At 39.1% G+C, this 17,163-nt stretch overlaps 1 protein-coding gene across 1 annotated transcript in view; it reads left to right on the plus strand.

The window, feature by feature from the left end:
• The window catches only part of Abi3bp (ABI family member 3 binding protein), a 226,801-nt gene that overhangs the window by 140,529 nt on the left and 69,109 nt on the right, over positions 1-17,163 (plus strand). The window contains 5 exon segments of the mRNA XM_050122348.1: positions 2,877-2,939; positions 4,031-4,105; positions 4,638-4,712; positions 5,558-5,632; positions 10,359-10,400. Coding sequence (XP_049978305.1) covers positions 2,877-2,939; positions 4,031-4,105; positions 4,638-4,712; positions 5,558-5,632; positions 10,359-10,400 — 330 coding nt within the window.

Genomic DNA, 17,163 nt, shown 5'->3' on the forward strand with positions numbered 1-17,163 from the left:
GTTGCATATAGACTGTCTGACAGACAGTAGCTCTCACACATGGCTCTGGGACTGTTTATCAGTTTTATGTCTAAAATAGTTTGTTAGAAACAGGCTGAGCAATTTAGTGAAATCAACTCAGGTTTAAACATAAAGTTTTGTCAAGAACTTTTAGATGCCAAAGTTTTTGTAAGGAAACCAGGAACTCGCAATTGAAAGAGTTTTTCAGAGAACTCTTCTCTGACATGTGCCTCTTCCGAGTCAGAAGACTGACTTTGGCAGCAACCAGAGGTGGTTGCCTACGAAAGCTGTCCACGCAGCAAAAAACTTCTAGTGAGTGGCTCCTTCTTAGTTTCCTTTTCTTTACCACTCAACTCCCAGAAAGTGTGGAAGCAGAAACTTATAGAGACCAACTACTCTGACAGATGTGTGATTTGAATCCCAAGTATGTTCAAGAAAAATATTTGAAAGTAAGAGGTTCCTAACAAATGGGAATTTACAGACCCGACCCATAATTGCTGGAGGATTGTAAAGTGTTCTATTCCCTATGAATGCCTGTAGTAAGAACTTAGGTGAGAAGGTGTCAGCCTGGTTTTGAACCTCAGAGTGTAAATGTGAGAAATAGAGTTAATTAATAAATACCACTTGAAACATAATACAGAAAAATAGGATGTAACATCACTAGAGGGAAAGGAGATTTGGGAGTTAACATAAATGCAGCCATGGCATTTTTTCAGAGGCATGACTATAAAGTCAAGGTAGTAATTAATAATTCATGACAAGAGAGGAATACATAAAGTTGGTAGCCTCTCCTAACTTACTCAGAGGTGGGCAGAGCCGATATCGCCAGGTCCATGATGAGCCTAAGGCAGACCAAGGGCTAGAAACTGGCAGCATTTTCATCCTTTTAAAGGATAGTCACTCCCACGGGGGCCTTTAAAGTCACAACTAGGCTAACTTTGCAATAAAACACAAGGTCGTCATGTGAGAAGATTCTCACAATATGCGCCGATTTTTAGTATAAGGATGGATAGCCTATTTTTGAGGCCTTTGTAGATTTACCTTCACAAATTACACACATCTCCTGTCTCTTGTGGGATAACACGAGCTTTCCTCTTCTTTGAGACTCTCTCTCTCACCATCTAATACCATCTTATGGCTTCAACCAGCACTGGTTTCCCATCAGTAAATTATCATCAGATTATACATAACCAAATGAATAATCCTCCTGTGTGTTACCACCATTTTATTATATTTTCTTTTTTAAGTATTTTTTATTTATTTATTTATTTGTTTGTTTATTTGTTTATTATGTATACAATATTCTGTCTGTATCCTGCAGGCCAGAAGAGGGCACCAGACCTCATTACAGATGGTTGTGAGCCACCATGTGGTTGCTGGGAATTGAACTCAGGACCTTTGGAAGAGCAGGCAGTGCTCTTAACAGCTGAGCCATCTCTCCAGCCCCCCATTTTATTATATTTTCTATAAACCAATTTGAATGCCCCAAATAAACAGAGTCTACCTTTAGTTTCTGCTTTTTCCCTTTTATTCCTACAGTGAGTTCTTTGCGTGCAAAGAGATTTTAATACTATTTTTACTTGCAAGTTCATCTTTTATGTGAACATGAAATTTATCCCTACATTGAAAGTTATTTTTTAATTCATCACACGTTTTTCCTTTTATATAAAATTTTATATTTTATATTTTTATAATTTTAAATTTTATATTTTTCCAAATATAAAATTACCTTCAAGCCTACCTACCTACCTTATAGAAGGGGTCATGACTCCATGGAGGAACGTCGAAAGTTGCCTCTAAATAAGACCAAGAGGGCTGGTGCCAAGAATGCTCTGATCTTAGCCCTGTTGTCCTTAGCTGTGGATTAGGCTGAAAATCACTAAGTCACCAGTTCTCCCACGTGAGCATGGGCGATTGTCTTTACTACTGTAAACCTCAATCAACCTCATTGTCTAAGGAATCTACAAAGTGGTGGCAGTGCCTGTCTCACCTGCGTCTCGGGGATGGGAACAAGGTTAAAGAAGTTCATTCGTGAGACACTGGTGCTGTGCCAGCAACTTCTATTAAGCAGAAAGAATAAACAACGGATTCTAAAAGTACCCTCAATGTGCCTTCACTCTCCTCCTTTAGAAGCTTCTTCCCTAGCTGCCATGGGACTAGTAGGTTTGCGTTTCTGCTTGTTGAAGCTCTGAGATTTATAACTGGCATCATTTCATTATAAATAAATGGCATGAATTTTACAGGACTCTGGGAACCAGGGCCTTAGCATATGTCTTAGTTAGAATTTCTATTGCTACAACAAAACACCATGACCAAAAAGCAATGTGGGGAGGAAAGAGTTTATTTGGCTTACACTTCCTGATCATAGTCCATCATTGGATGAAGTCAGAAGGAACTCAAGCAGGGCAGGAACCTGGAGGCAAGAGCTGATGCAGAGGCCATGGAGGGGTGCTGCTTACTGACTTGCTTCTCCTGACTTGCTCAGCCTGCTTTCTTATAGAACCCAGGATCAGGGGGATGGAGGTTCTGGGTTCTATAAGAAAGCACTCACAGTGGACTCATTAGTGAACTATCAATCACTAATTGAGAAAATTCATTACAACTGGATCTCACAGAGAGACATCTCAACCGAGACTCCTTCCTCTCTTATGACTCTAGCTAGTGCCAAGTTGACACACAAAACCAGCCAGCATCATATGTAAAGTACTGCGGCTAAGACAGCAGCGGGGACTATCAACCAGGAAGAGAGGAGGTCAACAGCTCCAAACTCTAGTGCCTGTGCAAAACTTTGCTTAAGACACCACTGAAACATGTCTGGAAATAACGTGCAACATACAAAATTAACTTGTCTTTTTTTCACCTTTTCTATTTTCAAGAAACTCACGATCTTACCTCAAGCTCAACAACTTCAGATGAGACGGCAAAAGAGCCCCACACAGGTATATGCAGCCTCTCATGATGCCTTTGGGTCCTCAGTGTTAGTATACTTAGTGGGTGCCTTTTAGTTTTTGCAAAATGAAGGAGTGTGCTCTCTAAAGTTTTATGGTGGGCAGTAGCTGTCTCCATTTGTGTCAGGGAGACAGTTCCTGTCCATACTTCCCACTTTGGGATTATTCCTTTATTTTTATCAGTAAATAAACTCTGTCATAAAAGGGAAGGGAACAGATAGACAAGGCTACAACTGGGGGAAATAATTGCAGCTCTCTTTGTCTACAGTCATTTTAAAGAATATTTTTGTATTCCTAGACAGTGATCTGTAGGGTAGTGATTCTCAATGGGGATGCTTTAAGATCTGTCCTCTGTACGGGAGCATTTGGCATTCCACAGAGACACAAAATGATCTTAACTACTGGGGAGGCACATTCCATCTAGAACAGAGAGACTGGGGATGCACTACTGTGCACACAGCAGCCTGCCACCACTGAGACTTCTTGGGGCCTAAGTGTTGTACTGCTGATATGAGAGCCCAATGCTAAAACAGGGACATAGTTGGTCACAGCAGGTGTGTCTAAGTTTTGCATTCACTTACCAACGCATCTACAGTGGGTTTAGTCCAGTCCATCAGCTCCTTTTTGCCATTGTGTACCAAGCATCTACTAAACCAGGCACTGTAGAGTTCAAAGTCAGACTGGTCAAACATAGATAGGTGCCTGTTTTTAGTTTTGTACGTGTAGTCTTATATTAGAATTATTTATAAGGTAAGTAAAGATAAATGATTTAAAACCATTGAAAATAAGAGAAGTAATAAAACTGAATCCTCATAGTAGGTTCCATTAGCAGTTATGAAACAGGGGAAGAAACCAGCAGAAAAGGGATTGAAAATAAGTTGAATATGTAAAGCTGTTTTATGGGTTCTGATATTGCAGAGTAAGCATCTTCAATTCCTATTGAATCACTGACTTAAAGCATTGGCTATGGATCTCTCAAGTGTTGCTGATATTTTCCTTTTATGGGACATTATTTCTTTACTCTGTATTTTATCCCTACAAACTTCTATTGCCTTTATAAATGTTGGCGTTTATTCCAGCAGCAACAAGCGATCGTACTCTGGACTCTGTCCCACCTAAAACTCCTAGAACTCCTGAAGAGCCAAAGGCAACACTGGGTAATGTTTTTAACAGAAATTCTGTGCTTTATTTATTTCCATTAAAAACTCCATAATCCATATGGATGCCATTCTTCCAATATAACCATTCTATTCCATTTCATCTAATCATTTACTTCTTTTCTATTTCTGAATATAGATGTATGATATATTTTTATGCAGGCATCTTATATTCCATTTTATGTATCTATCACTTTCCCATACTAGAAGAAAAAATGGATTTCGATCTTAACATTGTGAAAATATTCAGAAGTTGCACGGGCCCCTTTCTCATTTGCATCATCTCGTGCCATGAGCTATGACTTGCATCACCTCATTTTCACGGACCAAGTCTGCCTGTACTGAGCAGTTGGCATCCTTTCCCCTGCTTTACATCATAGTGTCATCCGCTAGCTGCAGGACAACGTGTATCTTCCTTTTTAAATCCTTGTAGCATGCACAGTATGCCATCTTGAAAGCATGTTGACATTCCTAAAATACCTCATTTTTTAACTGACATTGCTTGGTGGGATGGGGGTGTTTTTGTTTCCAGCTTCAAGCGAAGCATCATTTGATCCTCAAAATGTGGAAGTCTTCACCAGTCCTGAAGTGCAACCAACAACAACTGGTAACTGATTTCATTGTGTAGTGCACGCTTTGAAAGACAGGTAAAGCGACAGGAAAGAATCAGCCAGATTGGCCTTTGAGCACGCTTTTCTTCATAAATACTTCCCTTCCTTCTCTACATGGGATTCGGCCTCTAGGAGCAGAGTTATCCATAGTTAGCCTCATGATAAATCTCAAGGAATTTATACAACCTTGATAGTTTTAAAGAGTAGTTTCCTTCATTGCTTTCAACTTTGTTGACTAGAAAAGAATGGCAGAAACATAGGTGATGATTATTTTAAATATAGTTCTTTCTAGTGAACACGGTAATAGTGTTTAATCCACAGTAGTTCAAAAACGAATATCAGGTAGTGCCTGAAATCCTGGATATGCTGAAGAAAGGTGTACAAAAGAGCGTATAAACTATCTAAATAATAAAAGCCATTAGTGTCTGGCTAAGGTACAAATGAACTCCAAGATTAAGATGTTTTAAATTTCCCATTCGAAAGTCTGAAATATCGACTGGCTTTTTCCCTGCCGTTGATGTTAATATATTAATTGAGTTCTTAATTTATCTTAATCCAGAAGGCCTCCAGGGTGCTCAGTCATTGGTACATTTGTTTGAATAGTGTTTCTTCTCAAGTATGAATTTAAGTTCTCTATAAAAATGTAATTCTTTTGGGCCCAGTGAATGCTTAAGCTTATTGAGCATGTACTGTGCAGAAAACATGACACGGACATCAGGAATTCAACAAAAATATGCACTCATTCTTGCATTCAGTAGGGTCGTGTATTTGTATTTACAGGCACATGTGACTGACCTTTGAGAAGTATCACTTACCAATGCTATATTGACTCCTCTTTCAGCTCCCCAGCAAACTACGTCTATCCCCACCACACCTAAACGACGCCCCAGACCCATCACGCCAAAAGTTAAACCTGGTAAATAAATGTCTCTTTAACTTTTCAGGTTACTTAAATCCAAATAGATCATGATCATCTCTCTATAGTAAAGAAAATTATATTTTTCTGTAGGACAATTTCTTTATAAAAATTTGAAATAGGTAATAGTAATACAAATGAGAAAACAGGGGTCTCCAGTAGAATGTTCTTGGATGTGGGGATAAACCAGGAAACAGGTCCTGCCTCCACAGCTCACAGTGTGAGATAACTACTGTACTCTGGGTGTGCGTTCACATTGATGCACAGTGTCTGAGGGACCAGTGCTTGCCACACTTTCCGTTTTGCCATTGGGCATGCTAATGTTAAGGGAATGTTATTGGGATGCTATTCTGGCCTTCAAATTGCTTATAACCCGGAGAGTAATAATAGTGGAAATGAAACACAAGATCATAAAACTCCAGCCTGTAGGACTTGTGAAAGACTGAGTTGAAGCCATGAGTCTTAAAATGTTTGTAGCATTCAGGTGGAGAAAACAGGGAAGGGAAGAATAGCTATTGCAGCCTGAGGGGTTCATGCAATTTATCAACTTGGAGGTGATGGTTTTCGTTGCTTAGCAGTATGCTCGGGCATTATTCAGCAAGCAGACTTCACTTACATTTGTAGTGAAAATAGTTTTCTAACCTGTATTTTTGTGATGGTTTTGAAATTCTTTCCTTGTAAGTTTGCTCAGTGCATACTATGAGAGCAGCGACTAAATATGGCATGATTTTGAAAGGTCACTCTGTTCCTTCTTGGAAGATATTTTACTATCTCTACGTTGAACTATTTTTTTCCTTTCTATCACCAAAAAGAACTACAAGTCCAAGGACACATACTGTGAAATTTCTTAAAGTCTTGAACCTGCTCGATACCATATGCATAACTTCAGATCGCTAGGGAAGCCAGTGCTCTGGCTCCTTTGTAAACTGTCAGTGACTGTCTGTTCTCTTTGCTCATCTGGAAAAATGCAAAGTATCTCACAGACCACATGAGTTTCTATAGCTATTTTGGTTGTGAGTTAGTAGATCTGAGCTCAGATTAAGATGCTGTATAGGACCAGCACTTGGTAGATGCAAACTCTGTTACATATACAGTTCTCAGGATTTTTTTTTTTTTGAAAAACAAAAACTTAGGAGTTCTTTAAAAAAGTAACTTTTAATTTGGTGTTTCTGGATTTTCTTTGTGTTTCAGATCATTGCGTTATGCCTATCAATCATTGCCTAATATAAACGTACCCTTATTGCCTAATAAATATGAAGTAAGAGCGAAAAATAATTAGACTGACTTAAAAGCATAGACTGAAGTAGGTCTTTGAGTAGTTGGTAGAAAGTAGCAGAGCTCTCGTCCATAAGTGGTTCTCGGTGCCTGGAGCATGAAATATTCTTTTAACGGAATATTTCCAAAACCTTCCAAGATGATAGATTCATTCTACTGAATTAGTTTAGCATTCGATTTTCCTTTTGAGTTTTTTATATCAAAATAGGAATTTGTTGATTATTTCATTTGTTTTTAGCTCAGCAAAACCCAACTAATTTCGTTGAAACTTAAAAAATCTCCTATTCAAGAAGTGACACCAAATGTGATCATTTCTCTGATCCTCATTTTTAGTGTTCTAAAAATAATGCTGGAAAAATTGATTTATGCAACTCTTTGTTTCAGGGAGTTCTGATTTCTGTGTTAGTGTCTAATGCAATTTTTCCATGAAAAGTGCAAAAGCACAACCAGATGACCTCAGGGCAACCAGCCCTTTGGTATTATCTTAGTGTTGCTCTGAGCTGTGCAGTAGGCAATATGTTCGTGACCATCCCACAGAAAACACAGAAACAGTCATGGGAGTGAGCAAGGGTCCCTTGTCTGTATTGCAACATACTTTCCAGTACCAAATTGGACTGGAATCCAGATGCACTAAATATCAGCCTTTCAGCTGGAGGCGGGAGTGGGTTCTGCCTCCTAAGAACCCTGCTTGTTTGGAGTGTCTCAGTTCTCGGGTACAAGACCAGAAAGCACTGTTTCTTCAATATGCCAAGCATTCTTAGTTGGGGGTGATTTTTGAAAACTGACTTTTGTGTACTTCTCAGGAGATTTTCTGGTGTTTTTCTAAAGACTATGGGGTTCTTTGGTAGGAGGAGTCTTCTCTCAGCAGTTCCCTACGAAGGGATTGTGGCTCATACCGAATGATCCAATATTGACCTTTTATAGTTTATCTGGAACTTACACAACAGTGTTGGATACTGGTTTATAAAATTAGCTATGGAGAGCTTTGTCAGTTCTTATTGTCATCACCATATAAATGTTAAACTTTTAGCTCTGGGGAAAATGCATTCCACAGTCTGCTGTGTAAAGGACTCTCAACTTGGATTTCCATCACTAGCATGTTTACACAGTGAAGTTCCTAAAGCAAGGGCTTCTCTGCTAAAGTGGTCAGGATTTATTTTGAAGATGGCAAAAGACATCAAAGCAGAGGATCAGAAAACGAATGTATGTAGCGCCCAGATGGAGGTGTCAGATCAACAGAAATAGAACAGTGGTTCTCAACCTGGGGGTTGAACGATTATTTCACAGGGATCGCATAAGACCATAGTAAAATATCAGATATTACGATTCATACATATATAATTCAGATAGCAAAATTACAAGTATGAAGTAGCAACAAGAGTAATATTGCAGTTGGGGGTCACTGCAACATAAGTACTGTATTTAGGGTCAGGGCATTAGAAAGGTTGCTAACCTCTGAAATGGAGGCTTGAGCAAGTATGTAAGTGACCTTGGTTGAGGTTGCCAAATGAGAAGCACGGGGTACAAAAATCAAGTGTCCTAGCAGCTTAAATCAAGAACTGCCAGCTGGAGCGGGAAGGGATTAATGATCCTGTGTTTCAGAACTCACTCTGAGGGAGGTTTGCAATGAGAAAGCAACTTTTATATTTATGCCGCACTTTCAGTGGAGGCTGCTACCAGGCAGAGGGAAAAAGGTGCTGTGTGAGGTGGTTAGCAAATTCAATATTTCTGCTAGCTTCCCAATAAGATTGGAAAGCATCAAAAACTGTCTTATAAATATTGGTTGACATTTATGCATGGTAAGTCACATTTTTAGAACTAACTCAAAAATATGAAGTTAGAGACATGTTGCTACTCTTCTAAGTGTTTGAATAGACACTTCTTAATTAAACATTTTGTTTATTATTTATTTATTTATTTATTGCCAGAACTTTGATTTGGAAGCTGGTGTGGTTATGTTGATTGGGTTTCTAAACTTTCCGGCTCTGACTGTCGGCATCACCACCTGAGGGAGTTGACAGCCACACCTCACAGCAGAGGGATGGACGTTGAGTGGCCCAAGACTATGCTAGAGCGTATGGGCTGCATCTCTGTAGAGCGCTTCTTTAGCGACAGACTCTTGTGTTACTTGGGCTCTGTAGAAGGTCTCTGTTTCCAGCTGAAGTTCACGAGAGCATGTAAACCACCAGCAGAAGACTCGCCTGGCTGCCCAGCTCTCCTCCACGGCCTGTTTTTCTGTTTCACTTTCCATGTGAGATGCTTCTTCTCGGTGATTTAGTCAGTGCAGCTCCACATTGGTTTTGGCTAGTTGTATGTGCACAGCCCGGCACATTTCTGGAAAGCCAGAGCCACCTCCTCTCTCTTGTCATTCCCACACAATGAGGACGGCCACCCTCCTGTGTTGATCCACAGTGCGGTACCACACAGCTCTCGGTTGCCACATATTCTTTCTTGTTGAGTTGTGAAAGGAAATTATTTGGTTCCTAGAAAACTGCTCTATGAACGCTTCTGTTGTCGTTCCCCTCCCCAAGTCACTCCTGGCTTTTCCCAAACCTACTACTCTTCCGATTCAGAATTATCAGAGTTAGCTCTAGACAAAGTACTACCCGCGCTATAAATAAGAGAAGGATTAGCATTATGATGAAAGCCAGCGAGTGCCACATCAATTTGTTTCTATAAGAAAGAAAAGTTCTCCTGTTTTCCTGTGCTTGGAAAAAAGCATTAATTTTAACTTTCTTCTTGAAAGAAAATTCCTTTGAGCAAACTAGCACAAAACCTACTGGAAATAAATGGCCTGTTGTCTTCCCTTCATAACGTAATAGATGAAACCAAATAGCCAGGAGGAAATACATAGCTTCTTCGCTTCTCGTTTGACCTCCAGAGGGTTTGTTTATCCATCTGCAGATGGCATTTAATTGATGAAGCAGTTCGTGAAACCTGAGACTATGCATGGATACTTAATGATTCACTAACAAACATAGGATTTGGTTTACTAGCAGTATGTGCTTGTGACCATGGGGCAAATCATCTGAGCATGTGTGGCCCTTTTCACACTTACGATTCTTATCTTTTGTGAAAGAACATGAGGTCCAGCCAAGCTGGGTACCATTCAAAACTAAGAGAGTACAAGCATGTAACTTTGTCTCACTTCCTGAGGCAAACGTGGTTGCTTTGTAAGAAACAAAACGTCAGGTGGTGAGGAATGCAGAACGCCTTCAAGGAGATGTCCTCAGGATAGACATTGGATATTTGTAGTGAGAGCCGCAGCAAAGATGAACGACACGGATGAGAATTCTTGACGCTTTTGCTGTGGTTTGCACAATGGATGTGAGATGAGTAGCCCTTGGCAACCTAAGCCAGAAGAGCCCAAACCTCCATCAGAGAGTGACCTTGTCCCGTGGGAAAGGATGTTTAATTTCTGCTGTTTTGACATTATTTACTTTCATTGCAGCCCCAAAACCTGAGACTCTACCATCAGCACCATCAACAAAGGGTAAATTGCTTCCTTGACTCATCGTGAAGAAGTGGCCTGTATCACTTGGTGTTCAACTTTGGTCCTACATTTGCTTTACTTTGAAAATACCTAATTGTCCTTCAGATGTTTGTTTGCTTATTTGTTTTTTTCAGTGATTTCTATTAGAATATCAACCCTGTGCCTGGGTTTGGCTGAATAGAAGCTCTGGTACACCCATGAAAGCCACACCGCCTCGGATGCGGGAGATTCTTTATTGTCCTGTCTTATATTCAAGGAGATTTTCCTTAGCTTCTTCTAACTTATTATTTCCAGTGGAGACTTCTGGCTTCCCCAGACATAATTGTGCTTCCCTCTGGGAGTCTTTTTCTCACTTTTCAAAATTCTAACTTTTGCAGACTTTCTTGAAAAGCGTGATGATCATTCCAGATATGAAAACTGTGATGTGTCACCAGATCATCCATTAGGAGGTGGAAAAAAAGAAGGGAAAAGAACAATAAAGCCAGCCCCTTATAGCCTTTTTTATTTTTCATCAAAAGAGAAAAAAGCAAAACCAAACTAAAACCAAACCAAACAAAGAAAGATCCCCGTTCTGGTACCATCCTAGCCATTGCCCACATTTTCCTTCACAACACGAGCTCCTGGTTAGTGTGTTGTATCTGCAGCTTCCAAAGGCCCATGCCTCTGCCCTTTTTTTTCCATTTCTTTTTCCAAACTTTAACTGGCTACATTTTTATTCATTTTGTCTAAAACCACAGGAATTGATTTCATTAGAAGAGGTTACTTCTCGTGTGGATAAAATTTCACCACTTAGAATTTGTTCAAGCGAGAAGTTAAAATTGAGCATATCCCACATTTAAGTTGATTTTACATTTTTCCCTTGACTTGGTTCCTTCTTGATAATCTTGTGTGTGGTTTCAGGACCCAGAGCCCTGGGAAAGTGACAGTAATAATATTATTTGGACATACAGTTACTGAGTGGGTGACTCCTTTCTTTTTTTCTTAACGGCTGTGGTCACAATTGGCATATTCACATTCATGGAATATATATCTGTTTCCACTTGTTTATGTGTTTTTGGTTATCCTTAAAATGTTTAAATCCTTTAGCTCTGGCCTATGAATATAATCTCATTTCAAAATGTTTCCCTTGATATAATTTCTAAATTAATTTTCCCTATTGTTTACATGTGGACTCTTGTAAACACCGAGCAGAAAAATCTCTTGCTTTGGAATATTAAGCCAAATTTTAATATTTTACTCTTGGTGTGTCTGAAAAGCAGCCTTCTATGTGTTCCTCCTGATGGTATAGCTTTGAAACTTTGTATGACTGTCTCCTCTAAACTTCACGTTACTTTTGAGATTTTCCAACACCTATCTCAAAGTGAAAGAATAAGGAGACCTCTTGGAAAATGTACAAATCTTTGACCAAAAACTTTGAAGAGAAAGGGAACAATGGGTGGAAAAAGAAGAGAAAGAGAGAGAGAGAGAGAGAGAGAGAGAGAGAGAGAGAGAACAAAATATCAAAAGGAAAAAAAAACCTAAATTCTAATTTCATGCAGTGATGTCAGAAAGTAGCAAAACAGAATGTGTCCAGCTTGAATCCAAAGGTTTAACTGTGTGACGTGTAACATTTCCTCTCAGTTTGTAGCTCCACTCTTTCTCTGCTAACTAGAGATTTTTCCTTTCTTTAGCTCCACCAAAGACCAAACGACCAGGTCGCCGCCCCCGTCCTACAACCACACGTAGTCCAGAAACGCCTGAGTCCCAAACGGGTAAATGTAACACTTAGGGTTCCAATGACCAGAGATACAGTGCTTTAGCTTCTAGTTTGTCAGCGGCCATGCCCCAAACAGCTGAGCTTTAGGGAACAATATGGTTGGTTTGTATGGTTGAACATCTGTATACTCACTCTCTACATTCATATGCTATATGATGATCTACATCTCTATTAGTGGTTAGTAAGCGCACAGTGTGAAAAGCTGGCCCACCTGGTGGATTATTAAAGCAAGAATCCTTCGAGTCTCACAGCTAGTACATACCCAGGGCAGCTGAGGTGTGGGAAAGCGAGAGGGAAAAGGTGAATGGGAAAAGCAAAAGGGAAATTACATTCAGAAATAATAGCACAGTTTGTGTACAGCTTCTGCCTTTAGGCACAATGTTAGCCTCCTTGGGATCTCATTCCTTGGTATAACCAGTGTTCTTGCTGCTTTGCTTCCCTAGCTCTGGAACCTGCCACGGTGCCACCGGAACTCTTGGTACCCACAATTGGTAATTCTGCATCCTCTCTTGCTTTCCTGTCGTTTTTTTTTTTTTCTTTTCTTTTCATGGTCTCCAACCAAGGCATGACTGAAGTTCTGTCAACCCATCATACCGTAAACCATACTTTCCTTCTTTCCTGTGTGGGTGGGAAGAGCGTGAAGACTGGGGAATTCTTTCTGTACAGTCTCCTGCAGTAATGCAGGGAAGGTCTGTGGCTGTGAGCACAGCTTCCCACTGCCCTGCTGGTCTTCTTCCTTTAACCATGTCCCGGTGTTCAGAGAGCCATCTGTTCTTCCTCACAGCTGTCTGTAGCCACCCTGGACTAAACAAATGGCATGCATTTGTCCGGTTTTGTGGCTAAAATGTCATTGCTTTATTCACCAAGCCTGTAGGACTCTGAAAAACTACACATTCCTATTGGAGAATGTTTTCAGTATGTTTGGATACCATAGACTGATTATGTTCTGGGGTCCAGTATAAAAATGGTAGTTGTCTTTGCAACTTGAGAATATTAAAAGTTCCAAGATGGTTCTTATTATTTTTAGTGGTAATGTCATGCCTATAATTGTTTCATTGTAACTTCTCAGAATTCAGTTGGTCTCTGATTATTTTAAGAAATTCCCCACATCAGTAGCCATGCCATTACTTCTTATGTTAGCAGCAGATGTTTATGGGTAATTTCCCAGGTTCCTTCTTAATCAGCTTTAAAATTCTCTGTCTTATTGTTTTGTGCTTAAAAGAAAGTTGCCAGCAAAGCAGAAAACTTACATACTTAGTTCTTCTTAAATGATGGGTTTAAGAAGGAAGCCACATGATAGTTAGCACTTTGACTCAAAGACACATTTTAAGCATTTTCTTAAGATGTTATTCTAGGGGCTGGAGCAATGATTCAGAGGTTAAAAGCATTGCTCTTTTAGAGGTCATGAGTTCAATTCCCAGCAACCACAGGGTATCTCACAAACATCTATATTGAGATCTGGTGCCCCTTCTGGTGTGCATGCATACAGGCTGGCAGAACACTGTATAAATAATAAATAAGTAAATCTTAAAAAAAAAAAGATGGTTCTTCCTGAGAAACCAGTGGTGCAAATGAATGACAAAAATGAGCATTTCCACCATTCCTGGAACTATTTCTGCATTGACTTTTCACAGAGTGTTTCTCAACTTATGCATCCTTATTTTTGACAGCTACAACCATGACCATTATGCTAATTTTAATACCTTTTCTTTTAGTTCCCAAACCATTTCAGAGACCCAAAGCAACTGGCAGGCCAGAGGTACCCGAAACCCAGCCTGGTAATCAACACTTCCAATGCCTTAGCATCTAAATGGGAAAAGAATATACAAATAACATTGATTTCCATACCAACAGCTTAGCTGTGACACTGATTAGGGTACCTTTTTCCCTTCAGACTTAAAACCACCAAAGCAATGGCTTCCTAAACCCAAAGCCACACCTGACATGCCACCAACTAAATCTGTTAAACATTATTCCCATTGTCTTGCCTAACACACTTTATCAGTGGAAATGGTGGTTTATACATTACACTAATTCCAGAGCTGATTATCATAATTTTGTTCTTTATCTTCTAGACATATTCACACTAGGCTTAAGAAATGAGAATCTTTTATACCTGACAATCTTAAAATCCCACACTTTAAAAAAGCATCTTTATATCTTTCTGAGTTTATAATGAATAGAAGCTAGACTTTTCTGTACCTGGGACAATTTAAAGTGGCTTTGCTAGCTGTTTATAGGTATTCTCACAGGAGGGGCCATGTGTTCCTCTTTCATGGGCACATCCACAGAGAGACTTGTCACATAGGGATCCTCTGAACTAACCTGTTGGCATTTTAAATAATAATTACTAACCAGGTGGTTTTCTACCATATTTTTTTAAAAAGCCAAATTTATGCAACAGTTTTGAAAATTCTGTTTACTATTAGTAACAATTTCTACAATTAGTAGAAAACTAAGAGATCCTTCTCATTATAAAGAAGCCCTTCATATAACCAGTCTACATCAACCTAGAATAAACTGTGCCCAATGTCTCCGAAGTAAATATTACAAATACTTAAGGTTTTTCTCTTCATTTGTGTCTTCTGTTTGTGATCCAGCCTATGTGCCTGCTACAGTTGGAACTGAAGAGCCTTCTCTAGCCATGAGTCACAAGTGCTTTCTTAACTGACGCTCCCTTGAGATTTCTCCTCTCATCTCTCTCATTGCCTGTATTCTTAGTTCAATCATCATTCAAACGTTCCTTATTTATTTCTTAAATGTATTTGCTATTTTTGGCAGTGGACGTCTTAACATCATGACAGGCATCCATGCATCTGCACAGCGAATACCACCTGAACATTACACTTCTTTGACCTTCGGGGTCAGATTGCTTGTCCATACTGCTAGAAGCCAGAGGGCTCTGTCTATCCGTCTTTCAAAGCAGGGACTTTCTGAAGCCTCTACTGTGTGTGCATGGGAGCAAGGAGAGCTGGCTGGAGCTTGTGGTGATGAGCCACCCTTTCTGACAATGGCCACTTCCCCTTGATTCCACGTGATTCAGATGCAAGTGGACCTTTCTGTGAAGAATGCATCTTATAAAAAGAAGTTCTAGCAATGTCTTCCTTATCTTGTCCCAGCTTCTTTCCATCTCTGTGTGTCATTAGCTCAGCCACTGCTCTCTGATGCATTTTAATCTGGCTTCACGCTTTGGTTCCCTGAACCATCTAGGAAAGTCATTCTCTATACCAAGGCTTAGAGGACATTAAATAATGAGAAATTTGAATCTTACATGGAATCTCTTAGTTTTAATAAAAATATACATTTTAATGCCAGTTGTAATTCTTCATTTTTGATCTATGAAGAATTATTTAATTTATAGAAATTATATATACTGAGATTAAAAGGTTGCATCATTTCCCTTTTATTCGGTGGGGTGGTTTCTAGGAATTAAAACTAGGGTCATATTCGTGCTGGCCAAGGGATCTATTGCTGAGCAATTTCCCCAGTCCTCCATATCTATCCATACACTGGATAATTCCATACAAATTATCCATTTGAGATAAGTAAATACAGAAACATAATAGGCATTTACCTCTATCTGTATGATTGTCACAGTTGTCAATACTTTTCCTATTCTCACAACCACCACTCCGCCAAAAGATACAATAGAAGCCTCTGTAGCCATTTTCAGAATAATTTAGTATAACCCATCATACAACTATAGAACCAGAGTATCAGTGTATGTAAAATCAGATAGTCAAACATAGAAAAATACTTTTCAGTAATGTCATAGCCATTCTAAGTGAAAGTGTGTATGCGTGCAAGATGGGTGGGCACAGAAACTGGCCATCTGCTGGCAGTAATAGTATTCTCAGACTTCACAAATGCATTTAAACACAACAGTCCTATATTCCTTGCCCACTTCTGTGTCAAAACTAATAGCTTATAACATAATAGGTAGAAAATTTTTGGATTCAACTAACTTAGCAGGTCACTAGCTTCCACAAATCTTAAGATTAAGAATGTCATCAGATAGTATCCTGGGCCTGCAGAATAACTTCCCCCATCTTGCTGTACCTGCCTCTGTGATGTATCCTATCCACCAATGTATTTTAAATTTGCTTTGATTTATTACTTTCTTTGTTCTTTAAAACTATAAACGCTTCAGGAAACCATTTCCACATTGGAATTTAGAATTTGAGGTAGCCTAATTCTGTGTTTCTTGGCCATGGTCACTCAAAATATCTATCTATAGAATAAACTACCTCTTATTTTTTTTTTTTAAGAAAACAAGAACAGGCTTAAAGCATTTCCTCTCTAAGATAAATCACTTTGAACATCTCTTCGCTTCTGTCATGTATTGCTTTTGGCCAGTCACTACCACAGACGTTGAACCTGTAATTATGAGTGAGAGCCAGGGCTCCAGTGACAACATTAAGCAATGACCTTTTAGTCTATAAGCACATTTTCTGCTTATTGTTGGATCCGTTTCTGTATGGGTCAAGGGGATTTTTCATTCACAAAAAAATTCTTATTATTGACTGTATTTCTCATTATAAATATATCAAAAGTACTTAAAGGATGTCACTTAGTTACAAGCCTCTATTCAGCTTCTTAGATATTACCCCTACTATCTTGCTTTGCAAGTGTTTCACAAAGTCAATGAGTCTATTCATTACTCAATTTTAGTCTACATTAAAAATAAATTTCTGATATACTTAAGCCTACCTCTTAAGCTATTATTCTTGTTATTCTTTTTTTGAAGATATGAAAGACTTTGGTTTTATAAAAGTGATTTTAGAATATATAGTAATGCCAATTTTAATGACTCATAAGCCTAAACTGAGTCTTTCTAAGGACAATTATCCAGAAGCAGGTTAGCCGAGGTCTCCCTGATGTGATATCAACATATGCCATGTTTCAAACTCCCTTTGGGTCTGGAATCTCTTTCATGCTAGAAACTAACAGTAAAAATTTCAGAATAACCAAAACAATGTCAGACAGTCTGTCTCAACTGTCAGGAGA

The sequence above is a fragment of the Alexandromys fortis genome, unplaced genomic scaffold, assembly GCF_014885135.2.
Source record: "Alexandromys fortis isolate MF-2015 unplaced genomic scaffold, M_Fortis_MF-2015_v1.1 scaffold_187, whole genome shotgun sequence".
NCBI classification, from domain to species: Eukaryota; Metazoa; Chordata; class Mammalia; order Rodentia; family Cricetidae; genus Alexandromys; species Alexandromys fortis.